The sequence below is a fragment of the Podarcis raffonei genome, chromosome 9, assembly GCF_027172205.1.
Source record: "Podarcis raffonei isolate rPodRaf1 chromosome 9, rPodRaf1.pri, whole genome shotgun sequence".
NCBI classification, from domain to species: domain Eukaryota; kingdom Metazoa; phylum Chordata; class Lepidosauria; order Squamata; family Lacertidae; genus Podarcis; species Podarcis raffonei.
In genome coordinates this window covers 45,460,004-45,486,130 of record NC_070610.1, presented here as the reverse complement: position 1 = coordinate 45,486,130, position 26,127 = coordinate 45,460,004, and the positions used below count along the sequence as shown (strand labels likewise).

The 26,127-nt window shown below is 41.7% G+C and overlaps 1 protein-coding gene across 4 annotated transcripts; it reads left to right on the top strand.

The window, feature by feature from the left end:
* The first annotated feature begins 10,228 nt into the window (after window positions 1–10,228).
* Window positions 10,229–24,892, top strand: SCOC (short coiled-coil protein). 4 transcript variants are annotated; one of them, XM_053403322.1, is made up of 4 exons: window positions 10,229–10,427; window positions 21,371–21,442; window positions 21,532–21,615; window positions 22,515–24,892. In XM_053403322.1, the coding sequence occupies exons 1-4, from the start codon at window positions 10,364–10,366 to the stop codon at window positions 22,655–22,657; spliced, it is 363 nt and encodes a 120-aa protein (XP_053259297.1). In that variant the 5' UTR covers window positions 10,229–10,363; the 3' UTR covers window positions 22,658–24,892. The 4 variants fall into 4 exon arrangements, with proteins under 4 accessions (XP_053259297.1, XP_053259296.1, XP_053259298.1 ...); XM_053403321.1 differs by having other exon boundaries at window positions 21,368–21,442; XM_053403323.1 differs by lacking the exon at window positions 10,229–10,427 and adding an exon at window positions 19,808–19,949.
* The last annotated feature ends 1,235 nt before the right edge of the window (window positions 24,893–26,127 follow it).

The window sequence follows — 26,127 nt, the reverse complement described above, 5'->3', positions numbered from 1 at the left end:
ACAGTAGGAGTATGTGTAAAAGTAACCCACTGCACAGAGGTAAAATTTATATTAATTGTTTCATCCATTTTGTCTCTGGCCCCACCCACCACTGGCATGTGGCCCCTGGAAGTTATGCAAAACGAACAGCAGCCCCTCAGCTGAAAAAGGCTCCCCACATTCCCTTCCTAAATGATGAGGCTCTAGAAACATATCCGACCATTACTGGGATGATGAGGTGATTAATGTGATCTCACACAAGTGGATCTTGGTGGCCTCTAAGATGCTTACTCCTAAACTGCATCCCCCCCCCCGTGTTTCAGCCCGCAAGCTACATGCTGTAGAGCAGTCTTTGCCAAACATGTACCTGCCAGATATTTTAGACTATAACTCCCATCAGCATGAGTGTGCCAACTGGGGCTGATGGGAGTCGTAGTCCAAAACATTTGGAGGCATCAGATTGGTAAAGACTGGCCTAGAGTTAAAAAAATAATAATACCTTGATGATAACAGGTTGACGAAGGCTGACTTTCATATGCCACTGGGTGTTTAGTTCGGATGCCCTGACAGAAGCATGTAAATAGAATAAGCTACCAGATTATACAGTGGCCATCTTTGCTACTCATGGAACCTATGAAACTAGAACTCCTGTTTATCCAAACCTTTGCCTACGTCACTGCTTCAGCTGTTCCTGGATAATCTGAAGAAGGGGGAAATGTTCTGTACTTGGTGTTCCCATTGTTTCCAGAAACCCCATTCACTCATTTTGAGGTTTGTCTGATTTTAGCTCTTTTCTTTAATTAAGACATCTTTCTGTGGCTTTAGAGATATCACTGCATGCTTTGTTCCTAGTTAAAGGATTACATTATTAAATCATTCTGCTCTCTACTCTTCAAAATTACAAAAACAAATGAAGTTATATCATTTGAATTATAAAATGATAATTTCTTCAGTTCAATCCCAATCAGAAGTACAACAGTTTAGACTTATAATAATCATGTTCAAACATATTCAGATTATAATTACTTTTCTTCTGGTAATGATAGCTCATCTGATTGGATGATTGCCTATTTGACTTTGATAAGTCTCAGAGGTCAAAGCAGAGATAATTGCAGACATCTGTTTTCTATAGAAAAATAAAACCTTGGAAAATAATGTTTAAAGTGACATCTGCAAATAGGTTAGAGGGAAGAAAACATGTTGCACATTTTAAAAGAAGCACAAAACAGTAGGAGTTCTTAGAACTGTGTTGAACAACAGCTGGAGGAGAGCCACTTTGCTACAGTGACTTAAATACTAGTCAGGAACTGATAAGGCCTGGGTTCAAATCCCCTCTCATTCATGAAGTTCACTGGGTGACTTTGAACTAATAACTATTTCTAAATCTAGCCTGCATCACGGGGCTGTTAATATTGGGAGCTGTTAATACATGCCTCAAAGCTCACTGGGGGCAGAGTGGGGTACAAATGTGACTTCTCCTATAGAAACTTTAGAGCTCGGATTTGATTAAAGCAGTATATTTTCTGACAGTGCAGCATGTGAAGTTCAAGCCTGCTATCTACTATTCAGAATGACAAAGTACAGGGCAGCTTGTAAGTAGAATCAAAATTGTTCTTAAAATAAGTATACTGAAGTATTATAGGCACATGTTCTGCTTAGTTGTTTTACCAACAGCAACAATGGGCAAACCTGGTGCCCTCTAGATGTTGTTGGATTACACCTCCCATCATCCTTGACCATTGGCCACACTGGCTGGGGCTGATGGGAGTCGGAGTCCAACACCATCTGGAGGGCCACATATTTCCCCTCCCTAAGCATTTTCAGTGTTTTTCAGCCTTTGGCTCAATTTGCTCCTTCCAAACTTCAGTTGTGAACTAAGAGACTGCCTGTAGGAAAGTTTGTTTGTTTTTTGCTTCCCAACTTCCTTTCTAAAAATCAAGCTTTGGGTGCATTCTGGATGTCACCATCATAGGACAATAGCCCCCCTCTCTCCAATGTATTAAGCTGGCCATATCTACTGAAGTGCTGTTAGGTGTTGTGTAAGTGGCTTTGCAAATACAGTGGTACCTCTGGTTATGAACTTAATTCGTTCTGGAGGTCCATTCTTAACCTGAAACTGTTCTTAACCTGAAGCACCACTTTAGCTAATGGGGCCTCCCACTTCTGTTGCGCCACCGCCACACAATTTCTGTTCTCATCCTGAGGTAAAGTTCTTAACCTGAGGTTAGCAGAGTCTGTAACCTGAAGCGTTTGTAACCTGAGGTGTTTGTAACCCGAGGTACCACTGTATGGCTTCAGGTAGCTCTTTGAAATGTGGTGGTCCAGACACTTATCAAAGCTCTCCTTTTCCCTTTGCAACTGTCTTATAGTAGGCAGGAATGTTAAGCTCTGCCTATCATGGCTGGGTAATTCTCATCACCTCCATTGCCAGTCTTATTAATAAAACATTGAATAATGATTACCTTGGGATTTGCCAAAACTAAAAAGACATTGAGATAAAGTTTGATTTTTTTTTTAGAGTGACAGATGATAATGAAATTGTAACAGAGAGTTCCATTAACCTCACTGCTGCTGTGTCATACGATTTTGCCTCCCCTCCCCCCCAAAACACGTTATTTCTGAGTGATTTGGTATACATAAACGTAGTGAATGAGACACAGCATAACAATGTTCTCTAAATGACAAATGCACTTATAAGAAGGAAGGTGAAGAAAACTAATTAATAGAGCACTTTTTGGGGGGTCAAATCACACATTAATATTGATGGGATGTAGAACAAAATGAAGTACAATAGTCAAATGGTTTAGGCTTTTTACCATATCCAAGGTCGTTTTTAGTTTCCATTACAGGTCTGTTATACTTGTGCAATTCCTCCTCAAAAAAAAAAAAAAAAAAAAGGTAGAGAATGGTCCCACAGTTCTGTCCATTGCATATTTGGGACTCTGCATGGAATGTCTATCTCACATGTGATGCTATGTCTTGGATGGATGGGAGGAGATAAGGAACATAAAAAGATCCTTGCCAGATCAGACTAAAAGCCTATGAAGTCTAGCATCCTGTTTCCCACAGTGGCCAACTAGATGTCAATGGGAATCCCAGGGCTACCTAAGGCGAAGGATAAGATGGTGCCCTTCCTCAATGCATGTACAGAAGACATTTAGACATCCCTGGTGACAGGATAGCAGAGCTCTGTCCTCCAACACCTTGCCTCCACTCGCCTCATCTGCCACCCGAGACAGCTGCCTCACCATGTCTAATAGTAGGGTCAGCTCTGGGGAAGCCTGAAATAGCCCTCTTCCATTGTTGTTCCCCAGTGAATGACATTCAGGAGCTCTTCTTCTTTACCATTTAAACTGGAGCACCAGCTCTGTGACTTCTGATCAGCCAGACCATACTCCTCAAGTCTACATTATCCTTTGATATATAGCTAGCTTGGTTCTCCTAGCAGCAGAAGTGCTTAAAGCAAATGGGAAATGCTTCTTGAGGCATAATGACAGCATCTCCTCTGTCCCTTTGTTTTGACAGCAAGCAATATTTCTGAAGTCTGCAGGGAACTGTTCTTCAGGGAGTAGTCAGTGGAGGTATACCATTTCAAAATTGCTGCCAATAGGAATTAATATAGCTTGGGACATCCTCTGCCCATGCTTTGCCAAGGCTACCACTGCCAGTGACAGTCAGAACTGCTATTCTATTAGTTGGCTTTGCTTACAGGGACTGTAATGACAAAGGTGCCCCCTTCTGCTTTTCATTAGTAGTTATCAATCTTCATTGGAAAAGGCAGCAGTTTCCTTGTGAACTCTCTGGGGGCAATAAGATCAAAATACCCTTTCTGCGAGGATCAGCTTGGAGTTCTTTATGTTGCTGTCACACCCAGGTCACTACTGCATTTATAACATGAAAAATTGTAATTAAGAGCAGAAAGCTAAACATCACCTGGTTGAAGCAGGAGAAATTGAAGGCAATAGCTATTGATGTCTCCTGGCTCTGCTGGGTGTGTTTTATGTTCATTTTTGGCTTATTTTAATTTCCTTGATAACAAATTAAAAACCAATTCCCACATTCTAGCTCAGCGATGACTCGTCCTTTACTGTGTATTATGATAACACTATTGATCACACCAGTTTAAAGCATCCGTCATTTTGAATAATTAATCTCTAAGCACGAGTTAGCTTCAGACATGGATGCTATCATCAACCATCTTTTCAGACATCTTTGCATCAGGGAAAAGCTGACTGCCTGACTGCCAAAGAAGCGTAAACACACAAGGCTCAAGGAAAAATCAAGACAGAAACAGCTGAGCAAACACCCACGCCACATTATTATTATTATCATTATTAATAATATATCCATTTAAATGTATCCCAAGGCAATGTACAAACATATCATAGAACAGCTAAAGGTAGATTTAAAAGCAATACAAAATGGACACCTAACGCAAACATCCAGCTTGTTGAAACGGAATTGGTTTTGAAAAATATGGGTTGTGGGCACTTTTTCTATCTTAACAGGGATATCATTCCAAAAAGCAGGGGCAGCATTCTTAGTAACTAGAGATTTATTCATGTTAAAGGAGATTATACTGTATAGCTCAACATGGCTGTCCACCTGAGTCCTCTCCATAGATCTACAACCCTATGCTCGACAATCAAGATAGTGGTTGGGAGGGTGAGGTGGGCAACACAGAATTAAGGAACATGGTGTCTCTGAGCTCATGTGAGTCTAGGGATTTGCTTTCAGCAACAGTCTGGGAGTTCACAGTCCTGGTAGGTCCTCCTACATGAGAGCCTCAGTGGGCAGAGCTCTGACTTCTGACCTTCTCCTTGTTTCTGCTTCCCAGGTGCTCCCTTATCTCCATTCCTAATACTAATTACTCATAACCTTGAGAACTGCCCTCCCCTGAAAGTGAAAGAGATAAGGAGTCTGGTGGTAGCATAACTCAGTTTTGGAGTTCTCGGGCTCCATGCTCGTTTATAATCCATATGTTGCATTTAATTTTCAAAAGTAATCCCATGTCCTGAATGTACTTATAAATACTGGAAATGTATTGAATTCTGATTTAAAAAATAAATAAATTTAGAATGTAGCATAGTAAATGAGGGATGACAGATAATTAAACAAATCCAACAAAAATTAAATAAATAGATAAAGGAATTGGAAAATGGAGAGAAGAGACTGACAACATTTAGCATCTCCCAATTTCATTGGTGAAAATAGCAACTAGCACATCTGATGCTTCTGTGTCTCATCCTTTGCAAGATTGCACACTTGTAAGTAGGTTATTGCCACTCGCCATCCATCTTTAACAAGCTGTGCGTTTTACCTGAAATATCACTGCCTTATTAGTCTACAGTGGTACCTCGGGTTACAGATGCTTCAGGTTACAGATGCTTCAGGTTACAGACTCCGCTAACCCAGAAATAGTACCTCGGGTTAAGAACTTTGCTTCAGGATGAGAACAGAAATCGCGCAGTGGCAGCGTGGCAGCAGCAGGAGGCCCCATTAGCTAAAGTGGTACCTCAGGTTAAGAACAGTTTCAGGTTAAGAACGGACCTCCAGAACGAATTAAGTTCTTAACCCGAGGTACCACTGTACACTAAGCAGATACTTTTCTTCAGAGCTAATTATAAGAAAAATCCACTGGCAGGTGCCTCTTTCTTTTTCTAACAAAACACATTCTTCAGAAACACTGCATTTTGCATTCTGTTCATGACCAAGAACTTAGAAAATCTTCACTCAATTATGTAGAAGAAAAGTAAATATAGTCACTTGCGTTGAACTAATTAAATGCTGAATAACAAACACACACATATATATTCGATGCATGTCGTGGGCATGATTCTGCAAGGCTTAACAGGACCATTTTTCTGCTCAGAACAATTTTTATGTGACTTGACTACCGTGAAAAGAACTTGACATGCAGCATAGCAAAACCTCCTCAATAAATAATCCCAACTAGGCTAACAGAAGTGCATTCAGATCACAGCTGAACTCTTACTAATTAATTATAATGATAGCAATAATGCATAATTTTTCCTTGGATGTAAAAGTGTGCAAAACATTTCTTTTCTTTTTTTTAAGGCTACATTATATCTTGTCTCGCATAACAAGAAAAAGTCCGCTCTGATTTGAGTCTCAATGTCACTTTGATGCCTACTTTAATGAGGCTAGTAGACATTAATCTCCCACAGATATACAGTAGAAGAGTTACAGAGTGATCCTATCCTTGAGTTAAGTCTGCTGAGCGAGATATGATTGCTCCTAAGGTCAAAAAATGATAGCATTGCTCCTATGTGCCAGTGCAGCAATAGCCTTGCCTCTGTGATGAAGCCAACAGTTCACTGGGCACAAAATGGCCAAGGTGGGGATATGGCAAGGGAGGAGCGGAGCTTAAGTGGGAGCCTATGACAGCTCAGTGTTCGTTCCCACCCTCTGTAAAGGTGGAAAATTGCACCAACGAAACAGGTGGTGTTAAGTAAAACATTCTGGGAGACGTTCAGCTATGTCATACTCTTAGCATAGACCAAATTAAATCAATGGAATTAAATTTCTTAATTTCAGTGGTTCTACTCTGAGTATGTTAAAACCACAAGAATTAAGGAACTGGATCTCATCCTCCTATTGGAGTCATTGGAAACCCGAAGGTAACGGCCCCTATAACCTCCTCTTCCCCCACCATCCAGCTCCTCAGTTCTAGATAACTCAAGTAGCCAGTCATGGCACAGCACTGGGAGAATATAAGCCTCAGCAAGAGAACATACTTCTCACATATCAGGGTACCTGGATATGTATCATAGAAACATAGACTCAAAGAATTGTAGAGTTGGAAGGGACCACGAGGGTCATCTAGTCCAACCCCCTGCAATGCAGGATCCCCCCCCTCCAATGTGGGGCTTGAACCCACGACTCTGGGAGTAAGAGTCTCATGCTCTACCATGTGAGCTATGAGGATGGGCTATGTAATTGTTTCATTCACACATGGACAAAAATGAAGTGTAAGGACTAATAGACAAGTTGATTTCATCACTTTCAGAGAGACAATTAATTTATGTCACGGTTCTACAAACCCTCTAATTTTCATGTGTGAACTTTACTATTTCATTTTATGTAATTCCTTAATACACAATTTTATTTTTAAAAAATGAGAGTAATCATACAATTGAATGGACAGTAGGAATTGTGTCAAGTTCTCAAGAGAATTGCTACTGCGCTGCTTTGTTCAGCACATAAGACTGAACGTTATTGATTATGAAAAGGGGATTCCAGCATTAAAGTGCTGAAAGATTACCGCACTGCTGATGGCTTACCCTAATATGAGATCATGCATCAGAAAGAAACCAATGTATAAGTACAATAATGTCTCCAACTAAGTCATATTCAGAGGAGACCCATTGAAGTTAATGGACAGGGAGCAATCCTAATGGAAGCCATTTTAAGGTAATCTGGTGTAAAGTATGCTGTTCAGGAACTCCTGGGAAGGGTAAAGGCTGGGTAAGCTGGCCCCAGCCCAGCAGAGAGAAAAGAAGGCAGCAAAACCTAGAGACCTAGCTCAGGCAGCATTACTATGGGGACAAGCCCACCTGTTGACACACACAGGAGAGTTCTTAAGTGCCCTTATCAGTTTTGTATGAACGGGAGAGACTTCTCAGAGACAGCTTATCGGAAGTGGCTTGAAATTGCCAGCACAAACAAATAGGGGACAGAGCACACAAATGGTCCCCTAGCAATGCTCACAGAGGCAGCCAATCAGCACACATTGTACGCCACATACTCCAGGCATGCCCACCACAAGCTCCACCAATCCCACAGCCACATGCAACAAGAGATGACTGGGTAAACAAGTGCACATGAAGCACACCAACACACGCTGTGTCCCACTTCACACAACTCACAAGCACCCTGAAATAACATGCAGCATACATGGGGAGATGCCAAAGGACAGTTTTATTGAAAGCACCCTACTGAAAGCTGGGTCCTGGCTGAGCTGGGATGGGGGAATTATACTGGCAGATCACAGCTGAGCTGGGAACCAGCTGGCTGATCCAGAGATCCACTGGATCCTAGTTCACTGATCCCAGCGGACCTAGGATTAAGATTGCACCTTAAGTTAGTAATGTTAATTGATTTCTATGGTTCTTATCTGAGTATAATCTACAGAACAATCCTAACTATAGGAAGCCAGTGTAAAGTATTCTGGCATAAATTACCCCTATTCTAAACTCTGCTCAAGAGCTTCTGGGAGGGGACGCTGCTGGCTGCTCTGGCAGGTGTGCATGGGCTTCAGTTTTGAGGATTGGTCTCTAAGTCACATGACTGAGATGAACAGGGTTTGGAATAGTTTCTCTTTACCCTGTGCTACCCCCACCCCTCACACAGAATGCCCCCTTTCTAGGATTTCTTCTCCATACCTACCAGGTGCCCCAGAAAAAAAATGGAATATCGCCATTTTTATGCGCAATATCACAGCGACCATTTTTGTTGCAGCGATCTCTCACGTTGCTCTCTTCCCCCGAAAAGTGTGTTTTTTCTGGAGTGAGAGCAAGGTGCAGGTCACATGACTCACCCGGGAGCATGTCCTGGAAGACACGTGTCCTGGTTTTGGGTCTGAAAACATTGAAAGGTATGATGTTGACATACATTCCACCAGTTTAAATTTCACTGGCTGACCTCTTATTGATGCAGAGTGAGGGCCAACCTTACACCAGGATATCTGAGGCTCAAACAGCAAAGATCAAGATCTGTCGAATCCAAATTCTCTCATCCTGATGAGATCTTGGGCTTTGTTAGTGCTGTTAGTTGGATACAATTCATTATATGTGCAAGTGTATATTTGCATATATTTTATAGTATCCATTGCCACATTGCTGATAAAGTGAGGAAGGCTAAGAGGACCTGTGTTCACTCGGCAAAATTTAATCTAGTTTATAAGGAGCCAATACATTTCATTCATGTCAATTACCTACCAGAGAGAAGCCAGATGGCACAAATAATAGAAAACTATTGATAGTGGCAAGGAATATTAATTAAACATTTTAGATAAGATCTATAGAGTTCAAACAGTGCATATCCTGTAGTTCTACAGGCATATAGTTTAATCAAAGACAAATATATTTATATGTCAACAGGATTATTTAGACGCTTTAGCCCAATGGATATTAAGGTATTGTGCTTGTGTTGGCCCTGCAGAATGAAGCACACAAAATTACATGCAGAGTGTGCTCTATTTTATGAGGCTGAATACTTATTTTAAAAGGTATTGACAACTGTTAATTAAATCTTACATGATTTTTTACTTAGGGTTAGGAGTTCAGAACAAAATTAAATGCATTGTATGTGAGCCAAAGGGCAACTTCGGAACTTTTCTGGCATACCTGCCCATTGCAAACATATACACATCTTGAAAAATTGATGCTAATGCTCAGGGGAATGCCCAAGCACAGTTTGATGATCACGAGAGGATGCAGCTGAGGAGGGTAATTGGTAGGGGTGTGCACTGGATTCAGATGAATCCCAATATGAAAAATGTCCTGGGCTATCCAGGAACTGTGATGGAACTTGAAATGACTTCCCAGCTACCTACCACTGCTTCCAGGTAAGCCCATAGCTAGTAAGGGCAGGGAACTAATGTGGGGAGGGGGCATCAGATGGTACTTTGCTAAGGTGGCCCTGACTCCTAAGGTAGAAAGCCAGGAATCCAACATACCAATTGCACATGATACAACATAAATACTATATGAAAACAGAGAATTATCTCTGGTAAGTGAAATGTCTAGATCAGACTTGAGCCATCACAGATCAAGCACTACACGAATCACAGGCCTTCTCTCTTGCAAACTCATCTATACACCTAAGAAAATGTCTTCTCACAAGTTCCCAGTTAGATTTATTTCCAAGTTAATGTGCATAGGATCACACTCAATTTGTTGTGTCACTAAATAAAATTATACACCTTTCTAAGTGTGTTTCTAAGTGTGTTTTGGGCTTCTAATTTTCAGATTCTGAATGGCACATCTGCCTGTTTCCTGAGCTGAACAGCAAGTGGCCCATGTATATCTGGTTCTTCCATTATTCCCTCATAGAGAAAATACAGTACAAAACTGAAACAATGGTGATTACTCAGCACCTATTGGCATAAGGCGTTGCAACTTGTAACTATTTAACTTTTGTACCATAGCCGTTTCCGGGAGGCAGCTCAGGGTTGCAGCGATCCTTCCGTGCACAAGCGTGCTGTTGTTAGTAAGAACAAGAAGTGTTTCGTTTTTAGTGCAAGGATCAAGTAGCCTCTGGTGGGTGGGTGGAATCATTAAAGATTTAACAAGAGGAAAATAGGATATGCTGCTTTCTCTTTAACGCACTCCTGAAATTTTAAAAAACTCACTGAAACAAAATGGAAGGTTCTCTGGAAGAGGAGGATGACAGCTTTACTAATATTTCCTTGGCTGATGACTCAGGTAAGGGAACATAGGTGGCTTATTATAAAAATGTACGACCTAAGGGCTAAAAATATATTTAGCCTTACAGGATATCCATTCTGTTACATGAATGTGTGTTCACCATTAACAACGCACATCTCTTGTTAATCATTAGTCTCTGGACTAGCATTTTTATAAAGCATCTGGAGTAAACTTTGGTGATGGCTTTGTAAAGGCGTGGGATTGTCACAGGCATTTATTTATTTATTATGGCACTGAGATATGGCATACTTTTGACTATGAAGTTCTCAGAGTGGTTTGCAACTGAGCTTCAAAATAGGCATACCGGTATGTGGTGTGTATTAAAGGGAGAGTGTTCTAAAAGAATGATAATACTGTTTTGGAAAACTCAGTTGCTATTGTTGAATTAAAAAATCTGCCCCGTGTTGCCCCTGACAAATTAGTCCATGTCTTGGCTCAAAGTGGATTTTGAATCCCTTGTGCCTCTCTTAATTCTTCCGCGCCCTAGTGGCATTCTCCTTCAATTACTGCTGTCCCACACTTCCTAAATCCGGATATTCCCTAGCTCTCCTATGGATTTTCAAAGTACAGGGACTCTCTAGGTTTAGGGAGAAGAAAGTATGGGACAACAGTAGTTGGAGGACAATGCTGCATGGATGAGGAAGAAATAAAAGAGGCATAAGGGGTTCAAAATCCACATTAAGACATGGTAGGGGCAGGCCCAAATGCTTCCAGTGGTAGACCATTCCAGACTATTCTTCTTGCTTGTGGATGTGCAGTAGAGCATCACTGTTCTCAAAGGTCACCTGATAGTTTTGAATATAAAAAGCAGACTATAGAAATGTCAGGCACTTTGAATTTAGAGATAAAGGTAAAGGGACCCCTGACCATTAGGTCCAGTCGCGGACGACTCTGGGGTTGTGGCGATCATCTCACTTTATTGGCCAAGGGAGCCAGCGTACAGCTTCCGGGTCATGTGGCCAGCATAACTAAGCCGCTTCTGGCGAACCAGAGCAGCGCATGGAAACACTGTTTACCTTCCCACCGAAGCGGTACCTATTTATCTACTTGCACTTTGACGTGCTTTTGAACTGCTAGGTTGGCAGGAGCAGGGACGGAGCAACGGGAGCTCACCCCATCGTGGGGATTCAAACTGCCGACCTTCTGATCGGCAAGTCCTAGGCTCTGTGGTTTAACCCACAGCGCCACCTGCATCCCGAATTTAGAGATACTATAGCCTAAATACCAATGATTCATAGGAAGTTCCTCAGCAAGGCAATTAGACACTTTTGCACACACCCCAAAAAGAGCAAAATGTATGCATAATTCCACAGTGGCAGACTTGGGCTTTCAAACTTTGGTGTCTCCAAAATTTGGTGTCACTGTGTGACACCAAAATTCAGTGCCCCCCCCCCAGCCTCTCACCTTCACTTCTACATCACTGAGGCACCCTTTTGGCTCAGTGCCCAGTGCGACCATTGTACTCCCCTAGATCTGCCTCTGCATTCTGACTCCTCTTGAACCTGTACTATGGTTAAATAAATGACTATCTCTCAGGATGCACATGGGGGAAAGTTGCCCAATGCAGAAAATGTATCTGCAATAAAAGCTCTAAAAGTGCCCCCCAGAAGTGATAGGTTATACTATTTGCCTGCTATATGACGGGCAACATCACACAGAGCTTCTGTCGATGCAACTGTGGTATATTGCAGATATTCATGCAAAAGTGCCAGAAAGTCTTTACCAGTCCTGATTATGCCTCTCATTTCTACTGAAAGCAATGACAGCTGGCTTTAGAAAATTTTAATTAGAACCTGGAATACATTAACTATGGCTAATTATCACTGTGCTATGAAAACGTGCTGTTCTCATAGGCAGACGATAATATCAGGTTATGATACCATTAATACCTGGCTAGAGTGTAGTCCTTAACCACTGACTGTTGCTGCTGGAGAGGGAAGGATATGGTGGATATGTTTACATGCTGGCCACTGCTGAGGCCTCCACTGTGGCTGCAGAAAGTGTGGTGGATGATATGCTACTACTGATAGCGTTTCTGCTAGTGTAGTGTCCCAAACTGGAACATTATAGGGATGAGGTGGGGTGCAGCGGAGCCAAGACGAGCACAGGATTAGGCACAGGAAGCTGCCTTATACTGACTCAAATATTGGACCATCTAACTCAGTACTGTCTACACCTGGAGTGGGTAACTGGATCTGCCTGGTGGGACAAATCTCTCCCCCCCACCTGCTAGGGTCAACATTGACAGGTGGGTGAGACCGCTCATCTGTCAATCTCCTGACGCCATAATGCTGTAAGGTGGTTGATACCTGTCTGTGTTCAAAGGAGGCAGCTGTAACTGCCAATCAACTGATTGTCGGTTATGGCAACCTCCTTTGAAGACAGGTTTTCAGTACCAATCATCTGATCGGCGCTAGAAGTGTGCCCACAAGTAAACTCCCTGTAACCAATAGTCAGCAGATTATCAGTTACATGGAACTTGGAAGCCTCTGCAGAAGGGGAAATTCTCCTAAAAATGAAGCATTTCCCCCTTTTCAAAGAAAGCTGTTGAATACAGAGTGGTTTCTCGAGAGAGAGAGAATGCTCTTTTAAAAAATAGAGCACTGCTTTATTCCCAGAAAAAAGATAAATGTATTCAATGCATTGGAGGAAGCACTTTGAATAAATTCATCTTCTATAAAGAAAACAATTATCAGTTTTTTAAAGGTGTATTTTTTCATTCTCCTGAGAAAGTGGATTGGATTTAAATCACTGGAGCAAGTGCTTTGAATCCAAGCTGCTTCCTCCAGCCACGTCAGCTGCTAAAGGGCCTTCTCAGCTCCTTTGGCACTAAGGAGTTGCCTTCCACCCTGGCCAGTAGAAGCTGGCAGGGCTTTCATACCCTCCAACATTTCTCTGATGAAAATAGGGACGTACCATTCCATAATGATAATTTTACTATTTGTACCTCACACATTTTACTGGGTTGCCCCAGCCACTCTGGGCAACTTCCAACATATATAAAAACATAATAAAACATCAAACATAAAAACCTTCCCTATAAAGGATTGCCTTCAGATGGCTTAGGGGTCAGATAACTCCATACCCTCCAACATTTCTCAAATGAAAATAGGGACACCCTAAGGAAAAGTAGGACATTCCGGGATCAAATCAGAAACTGGGATGCCTTCTCTAAATCAGGGGCATCCCTGGAAAATAGGGACACTTGGAGGGTCTGGGCTATGAATGTGGCAGTTCTGCCCTGCCAGAGATTAAAATTGCTCTTCCAAAAGCAATCTTATACAGTACCTAGGAACAAGCCCCACTGAACTCAGTGAGACTTACTTCTTTCATATATAGAATTGTATTATCAGAGAAATATAAGAAAAGAATCAAGAGGAAAATAAATGAACTAGCACTGTTTCATATTTACACCAGTCAGTTTTGACTTCTGGGCTACTGGTGCCTTGCTCTTTAAAAAAATATCTTTGTAAGATTGTAATATGAAAATCCATATAGCTCAAGTGAAAGAGCTAACTGTATAATGTCTTAATGAACACGTAAATGAGCAGTACATTACTAATGGCAATTTTTAAGTCATTCCAGAAGCAGAGTGAGTTCTCTTAATTTTCTTTAAGCAACATTGACAGGGCATTAATCTCTTGATGAGCTGCTTTATAAAATATTACATTCAGTGTACTGCTCATACAATTATAACTATATTATATTGATTTTCTCTATGAAAAGAATGATAGAGTAGGATTACCATATTTTCAACTGGCCTTGTATCTGTGCCTTTAATAGCAACCTAATGCAGCAATGAAGTATGTGAAGCCTTTAAAGGGCATGGGAAAAAATAGTGGTGAAGTCTACACCTTTACTTCTTTCTTTCCATGGGCCAACTCTGGTATCCCAGCAGCCAGTGACCTCCCAGGTCCCCCTTTCCTACCTGTTTATGTTTATGTTTTTTCAGTCGTTCATAATCTTATGACAATGGCAACAGACTTATCCACAGGCTGGGCAGCATTTCACCTTTCCCCCATTTATTTTAATCCTTCCCATTGTTTAGAGACAACAGGAGACTCAGAGCCCATTGATGCCCCCATCTTGGTTTCCCCACAGTGTACTTGAAATTATTGTGCTGTGTCATGATTGGCTACTACCTCAAGGGTGTGCGTATTCCTAGTGTTGCGGCATGGCTGGCTGCTAAACTAGTTAAAATCTCACCTTCTGATGTGGTCAGGGTGGTGCCGGGAGACTTGGAGTCACATGCAGTTGCTTGGACTCTCCACTGACTCTGCTTCTGCTTTTTTTGCTTATCCTGTACCTTTTGTTGGTATAGCCTCACTCTGCTCTGGGGAGACAGAGCTCTGAGTGAGCATACAATTTTGATTAAACTCTGCATCTGCCCTCCCCAGTTTTGTTGATTCTCCTTTTGCACTGGCCATTTACCACTAGCAAAGCAGTTACAGCAGTGCAATGGTAACACAGAATGTTGGCATAAACCTAGTATGCTGATCTCATGTTCTTTTCTACTGGATTTAGTAGAGAAGCTGTTTCTACCTAAGGTAGCAACTTAGAAGACTGTCAGCATGCTTCTGTCCTTTAGAACAAGGGTAGAGAATCTGAAGCCTGGGGGTCAAATGCAGTCCTTCCTTTCCCCCATCATGTGACTCTTGGGGCTCTCTCCAGCCACAGTCCTCGCCAGCCCTGCTTTACACCCTCCATGAATGTTTTTGCCTGGCTGGAATGCTTCCTTCAACTCTAATAATGTCTCTTGGCTGCCTGGGTGCAGGACACCAAGGAGTGTATGAGTGTATACACAAAATAGCCTACGGTAAAAAGGTAAAATTTACATTTGTTGCTCCTCTTTCACCAACCGACCACTGACATGCGGTCCAGCAATATTCAGTGCAACTATTGTCTTTTCCTTGAGTCCTTAATGAAATGAACTGGAAACGGGGGAACTGGCGTGCTCTGACAATATCATAGAAGTAGCTCAATGGCCAGAACTCTAAAATGACCTCTTGGTTGCTAAGTTGGTTTAGCAACCAGTGAAGCAAGCCATCTCATAGGGGGAGAAACAGATTTCCTTCATTCTAGCAACATTTCACTAGCCAATGGGAGAGTGTCACAGACAAGTTCCAAAGTCACAGCTACAGAACTGGATGCCTGTTTGCAGGGATTTAAAAGGATTATGTAGGTTTTAAAAGGGCCTTTTCTGAAGGCAAACAGCTTGAAGCAGCTCTAATTATATTATCTGTATGACAGAAAGGGTGAGGATCAACTGTAAATCCTTTCATATATTGAATTACTTATATATTTATAAACTGTTGGAAGTGGAGTAAAACAAAAACCCCAAAGCGAATTTCCATCTACATAGCTTTTCTGCTGCACTACTTATTGTGTAATTTTAAGTAGGCCATATATTTTCTACTAGGTAACTGCCTACTAGTTTGACAGGAGTGCTGTGGAGTATTGTGGTGTCCTTAACCAATCTTCCTTATCGAGCTTGAGCCATTTATTGCACTGCACTTTACATCAGGAGTGAGACTGACAGACATACGTAATAACAAATGCTTCTGAAAAGTCATGCTAACTGGGCTCAGCCAAGACGTAGCCCCCCTCCTCGCTTGCACTTTGAAAGGGGCTTCTGAAGATGCCTATGGGCAAAAAAGATAGCATGGTGTCATTTTGATATCAGGTAACTGACAGGTGGGTATAACTCTGCCCACCTGCCAAACCTGGATCATGAGGAGTCGGGGGGATAATAATCTGGCCTGCAAAACAGCTCTAGCACCCCATCCCTGTTCTAGATAAATGGGAGTAAGGAAACTGCTGATAACTAGAAGTGCATAAACACCCTACCTGAAAGAAAACACAGGTCTTACAGTTAAAAGAAGGGTTGAAGAAAGTTACATCACTTACCCCATACATTCAGTTCTCCAGAGGCTAGTACACACAAACAGCCTTCACAAAGAGGCTGATAAAAATGTTCAGCTGTAAAAGGTTGCAATCTTAGACATCTTAATCTGGATCTAAGTTCCACTGAAATCAGTGCAAACCTATTTCCAAGCAATGGCTAGGAGTCAAAGAACTTCTTTTAAAATTTCACTAGCAAACCACTATGCCATAGTTCCAATGCACCTCATTATCAATGCTATCAGGGCCCTACTGGTCCAGCAGAATGACCAGGAGGCTCTCCAAATGTAGCACGGCTGACCGACCACATTTTTAAGTAAGTAAATCGGTACACATGGCCAGCTAAAGAGAGAGACATCATAAGAGTCCATAGTCTAAAGTAATCTCACTGCACCACCGACACCTCAGTTTCAAAAGCGGTTTGCGGTGTAGCAGTGGAGAAAACTGTTTTAGGCCCACCTAAACCCACAGAAATAATTTGGTATGATATGTGTTAATTTGGGACAGGGGTGTAAGTTGTCATACCACTGTGGGATTTATAGAACTGGGGCTACAAATACATTTCTACATACTGGAAACAACTGAAATTATTTACCAGAAAAAAAGCATTTGCAAGTCCCCTCTCTAGACAGCAGAGGTCTCCCTAACTCTGCCCTTTTTATTAGTTCCTCAGTATATTTTCAACATTTCTCTTTTCATTCTGCCTGAAATTTTGCTCCTCAATGAAACATGTCTATGGGGAAACAATACACTCTTTTAAAAAATAAATATATTGGTATATTCATATTGTTTTTATCCTGATAAGCACCAGTATAACCACCAGCATTTCTTGACATGTATTTTGCAAGTGTTTCTGGTATAAGAATTTATACATTTGCTAAGTTGTGAGTTTGCAGAGAGGAGTGTTGAAAATTAGCTAGTCTGATGAAAAAACAGGGCTGAAAAACCTGTGGCCATGCAGATGTTTTTGGACTTGAACTCCCATCAGCCCCAGCCAGCACAGCCAATAGTCAGAGATGATGCATGTTCTGGTGACTGGTCCAACAACACCTTGAGGGACACAGGCTCCACACCTCTAAGATAAGCCCCATGCCTTACACCACCACACAACAGCCGTTTTCGTACATTACAGTGTAGAAGGTTCTATAGATATACTGAGGTTGAGCACTGTGTAGGGAAGGGTGCGTATTTCATCACTCACACAATAGTAAGAAAATTCAGCTCCCACAGCACAGGGTGACCTACATCTGTGTCACTTTCACCATTCAATCTCTCTTATTCCCTCTGAACCCTTAACTTACCACTGACCCAGAAACTGTGGGGTGCAGGCATAGTACAAACACAGATGAATGTAACAAAGGCATTTGCATTTATATGCCACATTACATGATTTAAGTCCACACGCTTATCTGGTTACTTTAAAATCATATTGCTAGGTTTAAACGAGTACATATTATGTTAACTTGTTCCTGACACTTTAAATATCAAAAGCTTATATTCAACTATTAATGTTAAACTAAGACACCTTCAAAGAAGCAGTTAATTACTCTGTTAAAACCCTTTAGCCAAATAGCTTTTTTATTCTCTCCACCCATTAAGCCTCACTAGCACTGTAACTGAGAGCTCAGCATCTTTTTCCAACCCTTTACTAACCTACTGAAGCACAGGATTGTCCAGCTGTACTGCCCTAGAAATCTTCCCTCTGGTACTCCATGTTGGTATAATGGAGTGGGGAACCTCAGGGTTGGGAGGAAATGGGGGGGTGAGTGTGTGTGTGTGTGTAGAAATTAGCCTACTGGAAAAAAGGTAAAATTAGCATTTACTGTTTTGTACGCTTTTACTTCTGGCCCTAGCCACCACTGGCATGTGGCCCTTGGAAGATGGGTGGCCCTTGGTCAGAAAAAGGTACCCATCCCTTGTATTGCAACATCATGGAAGACCACTGTGATTTCAATAAGGGTTTAGGTGGTGCCTAACAATTGCTCCTCCCATGCCAAATTCATGCCTAGGTATGGGCCTGAATCCTCCAAGGAGTTAATTCCATCTCTTGTAGGCAGCATTGCCATGTAGAAGTTATGCCAAGAGAGTGTCATAGGAACCCTCTTAGTACTGGATAGTGGCTGCATGCCAACCATTGAAGTCCATCTGGTCCTAGTCCATTCAGGTGACCACATGATTATTAGGGATACTCTCCTGGCCTTCCAAGAACATCCTCAAGGTCATGTGAATAAACCAAGGAACAGGCTAATTACTTGAGCATCAATTAACTTGAGCAGCATAGTAAGGCAGTACATAAAGGAAAGATGTGACCTGTTTCTGGAAAAGAGAATCCCATCACAGCGCTTGAGCCAGTCTAAGTGTTGCATCTCGGCTGTCAGGAGTCTAACCCTGAGGCAACTGAAAAGGGCCTTAGGCTTACCTGTTTTGCTTTGTTTATTCTTCTTATCCTACGAATAAGGAACAAACTTTGCATTTGTTCTCTAGTCTCCTCTAGCTAGTTTCTTGCAATGCTTCCTTCAAAAGTGCCACAGCATTCAGTTTGACCCAACTGTCTGTAGGGTTGCAGCCCTTGGTCATGATGTTGACCAACCTTGCCTTGTTATTGCGACAAGGTGAGGCAAAGCACTGTGGAGAGTAGGAAATAAATATGAGCGACTCAGCAAAGTGGTTTCAGCGTTGGTCCTTCTCACCATGTTGTTGTGACGATTAAAGGCGAGGCAAAGCCCTCTGGGAGAAGAGTGGGAAATAAATGTGATTACACCCTCGGACTAGGACCCAGACTAGGTTTCAAATCTCCCCTCAACCACGAAGCTCCTTGGGTAACCTTAAGTCAGTCCCTCACTATCTCTTTCACCTAACCAGGTGAAAGATACCATGAAAAGGAGGGGAAAACCACGTCCGCCACCTCGACCTCACTACAGGAAATGTGGGAGATAAATGCAGTTACAAAATAGGAACAAGCATTTTTGGCTTCAGAGCATGGCAGTGGGAGGTTCCTTCGTTTCCTTTGTCGGTGAACCACCTCTGACACACGTCGTTCTGTCTCAAAAAGTGTTTCTTCAGGTTGCGGAAAGATGTCTTGTAACTGGAGCGGGAGGTGCTTATGACGCAGCCCTGGGAAAGCAGCGCCGTTTGGGACGTGTTTTTTTTGCAGCCGGTGCCGCTCTGCTCTCTTATGAATTAAAGCCTTCATTCAGACCCACGACTTGAGGGACAGCGGGGGTGGGGGAGAGAAGGGATTAGCGATGGGAGGCGTCTGCCCCTGTCATCCCTGTTTACTACTCCGCCCTGCGGAAGCAGGCCGGCGAAAGCGAAGAGACTCCGCCCCCACAGCCGATGGAAGCGTCTGCCGATGTCTCCCTCCGCTTATTGGCTGCCTCGCGAAGGGCCGTCCGCTTTCGTTTGCTGTGATTCGATGGCTGGCTGGGCCGTCTCTCTCCCTTTAAGCGCTCCGTCTCCCTCCTGCCTCCTCCCCCTCCCTTCCCCGCCGGTTGTTTTCATGGAGCAAAGCGCGTGCGCTGCCGGCCGGGCGAAGGAGAATCTGCGCAGTCGCAGTTGGCCGCTGTTGAACTAGGCGAGGGTTGGGGTCCGAGGGCAACCTGGGCAGGTGGGGGAGAGGTGAGTAGGCGCGCGCTTCCTTTGCCTGGGGACCTGAGCGGGAGGCGGGGCTCCCTGCTTGCGGGTTGGGAGGGCGAGGCGACCGGTGGGTGGAGGGGATGTGCTGGCAGGGGGAGGGTTTTCTCCTCCAAGGCTCCGTTTTCAGGATGCAGCATCTAATCTGGTTTTTTGGGGGGTTGCTGGGTGGTGCTTTTTCTTCTTCTTCTGGGGAGTGCGCAAGAGAAAGCTCTGGAGCGCTGAGTTCTCCGCCTTTCCGGTAGCAGCGACGTTGCCTCCTACCGAGGCGTTGTGGGTGGAATGAAAATGAACAAGCCGCTCTCAAATGCCAGCCTTGCTTATGAGGGACCCAACATCTCCTGACGTTAATAATCGCCATCCATTTCTTGTTTAAGGATGGCTCTCTCTCCTTTCACCTGCCTGGCAATAGGGAATGCACCGCTGTAGAGCAGAAATATACAGCATTAAAACTATGAGTTTCTTCGAAGATGTGCATGTGAAATGTTATGGTACTATACGACGCTGTGCGCTTATAGACAACATACAGCGTGAGTCTTTTAAAAGAGGCCCCGTGGAACATGTGTACTCTGTATCCACCGGGCCACTTTTAAAGGACTCACCCTGTACAAAATTACATTGCACCCAATAGTGTGGGACCCCAGACCACCACCTGAAGTTAACACGCAACAATAGAAGCTAAATCGATATGCATAACTTAAAAGATTATTAATAAAACAAATTGCATACTGCCTTTCATTTCAGGGAAACACCAAGACGGCTTTCAGAACAGTTAAACATTAACAACATATAACAATAAGAGCCACATGTTTTACGGATTATTTCAATGTTTTAATTTTTTTGTAAACATTTAGAAGCTTTATTGCAATCAAACAGTATAAAAACATAAATAGGCTTGAGTCAATGAAGCATCCTGTCAGTTATAGGAACCAGAGATGCCAAGAGCCAGTATTAATAGTCCGAGAAAACTTGGATGGAGAGGTATGTTTTAAATTGCTGGCAGAAGTAGCCAACAGTCGCTCAACAGATGCCAACCTGATCAGTTATTAACAAAGATGCTCAAAGCATATATCACATTGCAAAGTGTGTCCCAAGAATGTTGAAATAGGTTGGTGCAGTTGATATTGATGTGCAAAATGTGGCAGATTTGGCTGCTGCTGGAAAAATAACTGTTGTGTCTTCCTTAGAAATATTGTTTTGCTTTCTTTTTCTGGAAAAGTTCAATTTTACTACTTTTTTTAAAAAGAAGACAAAAGCAGATTTGTCTATTTTCACAGCAATGTTTTGTTGGTTGCTGTTCACATTGAAGTTTAGATAACAAATGCTACCCTTCTAAAACATTCAACTAAAAAACCTGGTTCTGCATTTGTATATACCGTTGACAAAATTTTATCTTCTTTAAGCAGAGTACATTTCTGAAGGACAAGATTCACCAGTGGATTGGATCTGTTCAACGATGATGAATGCGGATATGGATGGTATAAAGCATTTTTTCAACTTAATGTTTTCCCTCTTGTGCATTGTAATACTGTACTTGGCTGCACTAAAAAGTATCTCTTTTTTACAGCTGTTGAGGCTGAAAATCAAGTGGAATTGGAAGAAAAAACACGACTTATTAATCAAGTTTTGGAACTCCAGCATACACTTGAAGGTTAGTTTCTTAATTCAGAAGGTTAGCCTATCTACATGCAGAATTACTTAAAAGATAGAAACTTATCATTGATACAGACTGCAGTTCTGATTGAGCTAAGAAGATGTTCCTGCAAATTCTGTTAAATCTGGTGGGGCATAGAAGCCAACAAGGGGTTTCACATTGTGACTATGGGTGCAGTCTAGAAAGTGCATTTTGTTCCCTCCCTTGCCATTTATACTATAGTGTACCTTAGCATTCTATATTTTCTTCAGCATGTACATGAAACTGTTGAGTAAGGTCATCAGGGGTTTTGGAACACAGTATCATCAGTAAGCTGATGTCTCTCAGCTCTATTTCTTGTTTTCATTAAATTCAGATGAAGCTGTGGAAGTGTGAATGGTCTAGATGATGGTAATTCCTGATAAGTTGCTGATGCTGTTGGTTAGCGGGATCAACTGTGTCAGGGCAGGTTTTGGACCGGGTTTGTAGCCTAGGGATGTTATTAGACCCAACCCCTTTTTAAAGGGGCCTGAATGGCCTCTTGAGACATGAAGCGCTTTTCGTCTACTAACACTGATATTTATCTACTAGCACTGATACGCTTTCCTGGACACAGATAGATTGTCCACAGTTATTCACGCTCTAATAATGTTCCATTTAAATAACTGCAATGCATGTGGCACCCAGACTCTGGAATGCTTTTCCTAGGAGGCTTGCTTGGGGCAGGGACTAAATTTGACACTGGGTTACTGCGTGTTTTAAGAACATTTTATTGGAAAGCATTGGATAAACTTTCACTATACAGAATGTCTTTATAATGGGCTTTTCTTTTCATGTGACTATTTCTACCATTTAGTTAAAACTCAGAGTAGAGCAGATGTTGTGATTTGCTTCTAAAATTCACCTTGTCCTTCCAGATCTGTCTGCAAGAGTAGATGCTGTTAAAGAAGAAAATCTGAAACTGAAATCAGAAAATCAAGTTCTTGGACAATATATAGAAAATCTCATGTCTGCCTCTAGTGTTTTTCAGACTACTGACACAAAAAGCAAACGAAAGTAAGCCACTGGTAACCCATCTGTAACATTGTATTGCTGCTGCTTTCGTTTAATTTTAAAATTGCATATGGCTACATGACTTAAGTTAGTTTGTAGCATCATTGAATATTTGAAGATTTATTGGCAGTGCTAGACAATTTTAAATGAACAACTGGGCAGTGCAAGTCTATTGTGTTAGCTTTCAACAATGTGCAGAGATAGTGTAGAGGAAATATTTATTACACAGTTTGAAGGCAAGAGTTTTCAACTCGGCTTTTATGTTAGTCAAAACATGTCATAAGCTGCCAAGTACTTTAGATATCTTAATTTTTACAGTGGTACTACTGTTCACTAGCAGAATAATACAGTGTTGTGTAGAGTGATGTGAAAATCCTTATTTGGAATGAGTTATTTGCATGACTTTCCCTGGGCTCCAAAAAAGTTGTAACACTCCTCTTCCTTCATCTCCTCAATGGCGTTCTACATTCTTCTAGATAAGACCACAAAAACTTAGCTTTTAAATATTACTTTGAAAGCAAGTGAAGGATTTAATATTATTACTTACCGGTAATTGCTTGCAAAATTGTGAAGGGTTGAAAAACCACTGCAATACCTGCATAACTTTTCAGAACTGATAAGTTAACATTAAAAAACCACACCCTGCTTTAAATTATATTGCAAGGAAAGGGAGTCACATCTTGGCCTTCATTGTTTAGCAATCTCTTAAAAGTGGCCTCCCCTATTTACAAAATAGCGAGTAGCATGGTAATTTAACTGCCAGATGTAATGGTCATTAGTGGTACAAGCTCAACAGAAGTATCTTTGTGAACAATTAGTAGGTATTTAAGAGTTTTCACTAACCATGGATGCAGTCTATAGTTCTTTTTCTGCATAATCCTCATTAACTGCTGCTAGCCTTTAGCTGACACAGAATGTTCAGCCTTTCAGGATTAGAATACTTGGGGTTTTCAAAGCATGAAGTGTGCCTTTGAAATATTAAAGAAATATTAGCAGTTGTTGGAGAAGGCACCAAGTTACTCTCAACCTATGACATAGCCATTCATTCTGCATAGGCTCAACAAGGCTTACTTGGATATGCCAACGTAGTGGGATGAGCAAGCGAATTAATCACTATCATGTATGCATAGCAGCAGTCTCGTGTCTGTGAATGCACATTACATGAAGTGGATAAATTATGACAACTTCATACTTTTGATAAAATGTTGCTGTTGCCAGACATCACATGTTGACAGATTAGGTAGTTCAGCTGGTAGGGGACTGTTTATGTGGAATAAAACAGTTTCTACTTGGGTCAGTTCTAGCTTTGTTTGGAATCTTATTGCTGCTTCCTTACTACTGGTTTAAGGGAAGATTTCATTTCTCACCTAAGCAACAGGTCACTTTTCTCTTTGTGGGGAGGCTGGCATATTGTCTGAGATTATATGTCCAGTAGAAGTCTGAGCTCATCACAGAATAATTCTTACCTTCAGGATTCACTGTTATATAGCACAAGCTAATAGTGTCTTTGCGTTCCAGCTGTCAGTATTATAAACAATGGAACCTAATTTGAGGCATTAGATTCTAACTAAAACATCCCCATCACTGGACATACTTTAATAGACAAAAGTAAATTAAAGCCTTCTCTGGCATAACAAGGGTTTAGAATCTAGAGAGTGTAAAAACATTCCTAAAACGAGTGTAGTGCAGGATCAAGGCAAGATAAATTTAAACAGATGAGTGTGATGTCCACTCTAGGGAAGTGGCTTTTCAACTTGGCATTTACACATTGACTTGTTTGCCAAATAACCTTTGTGCATCTGACATAGAAATTGTTTTGGAGAGCATTATGGAACATATTTCATGGTGCATAAGCAAGCCTAGCTTGTGCTTGAGTCAAGCACTCCATATAAGCTACCTGTGACACACCTCTGTAGCTGTGCATTGCAGAACTGGTAAACTGTCTTTTAAAGAAACTTGTCCACATTATGGCTTTTCTCATTGAGGAATCTGTGGCTGTTAGAACATAATTTGGAACACACCATTCTACAGCCCTACCTAAATTGTGAACTCTTTAGGTGGCATGTGCCTGTTACAATTTAGCCTTGAAGAGTGCCAAGGCTGGTGGTTTTAGTATTAGGGTGGGTTGTAAACGAACTCAACTAATGCAGATCGCTCTAATTTCAGCTCAGAATTTACTTCCTCTTTCCCCCAACTCCTTACTGAGTTGGGGGGGAGGAGCTGGAATATGTAAGAAGCTGAGGATTATTTCCTTTCTCTTAGCAATAAAGGCTTTATTCAAGCCTCTGTTGCAAATAGGTATTCTAGAAAGTGTACATTTTTTTCTTGCCATTGAATAAGCAAAAGAACCTTGGAAAATAACTCAACAGTTCTTTTCCCTACCCATTTCTTTCAACTCAGTAGTTAAATTTGAAAAGGAGAAGATATGGAACTGGTGCAAGAGAGGATTGCTCCCATGAAGGTCAGGAAATATGTAACTTGATGTAGTGATTAGAGATATGATTTTTCAGAGCTTTGGATAACTTTTGGGTTGGTGTGGGACAAGGCTTTTTCAGGACTTTAGACATCCCAGTTATCTGCATTTCCAGAGGCAATTGAGGATTAGAAGGGACTACTAAGTAGTACACAAGCAAGGAAATACACCACCTAGTCTTTTTGTAGGAACTTCTCACACTAGTGTGTGGGAAGGTGCCATCTTGATATAATCGGGTGGAAGATTGTTAATGTAATGCTGAATTTTGGTGTCCTAGATAGTTGTAACTGTAAAGAACCTTACTACTGTGGCCTTTGTTAAACTAACAGTTGTGCTGTATTTCGGAACTTGTATGAAATAAAAGCTTTCAAGTTTCTGTCATTTGGTCTGTTACTAGAATCTTTTTGAAAGTTTTACTAGTTATAGCATGTGCCATAGTTGTAAAGTAGTATGCTAGAAGCATTGTCCTTTCTTTGTACCATTAGTAGTTTGCATTAAGTAGGCAAAAAAATAGGCTCCTATAAGAAATCAGAGCTGCCCTTCTGTCCTCTTTGTGCCTACCTTTGCCACTTTCAGTCTGCTTTGTATTTTAGACACAAGGGACCACTTTAAACTGTTTTAACAGCTTAGTGCTATAATGCATATAGCTAGTCCATATTATTAGGTTTAATATGGAATGCCTCATTGGGATTTTGAAAATGATAGTGACCATTGCTACCATTTAATTATAGGAATGAGTATCTTCCCCCAAGTAGTAGTATACTTACCTGATACAGCAATTCTGCTAAACTGGGGGTTCATGCTGTTGGGGATATATACTCACTGAATGCCCTCTGCCCACCTGATCCCTAAATGACTCATTAACATGCATTCTGCTCCTGATATTCCAGTCTTGCATGAGGCTTCAGTTGGTCTTCCACCTATATCTTAATTGGTTTCAGTAATGTTGCAGCATCAGATGTGTATTTACTGAGCCCATTCAAGCTGTTAAGTATTATTCTCGC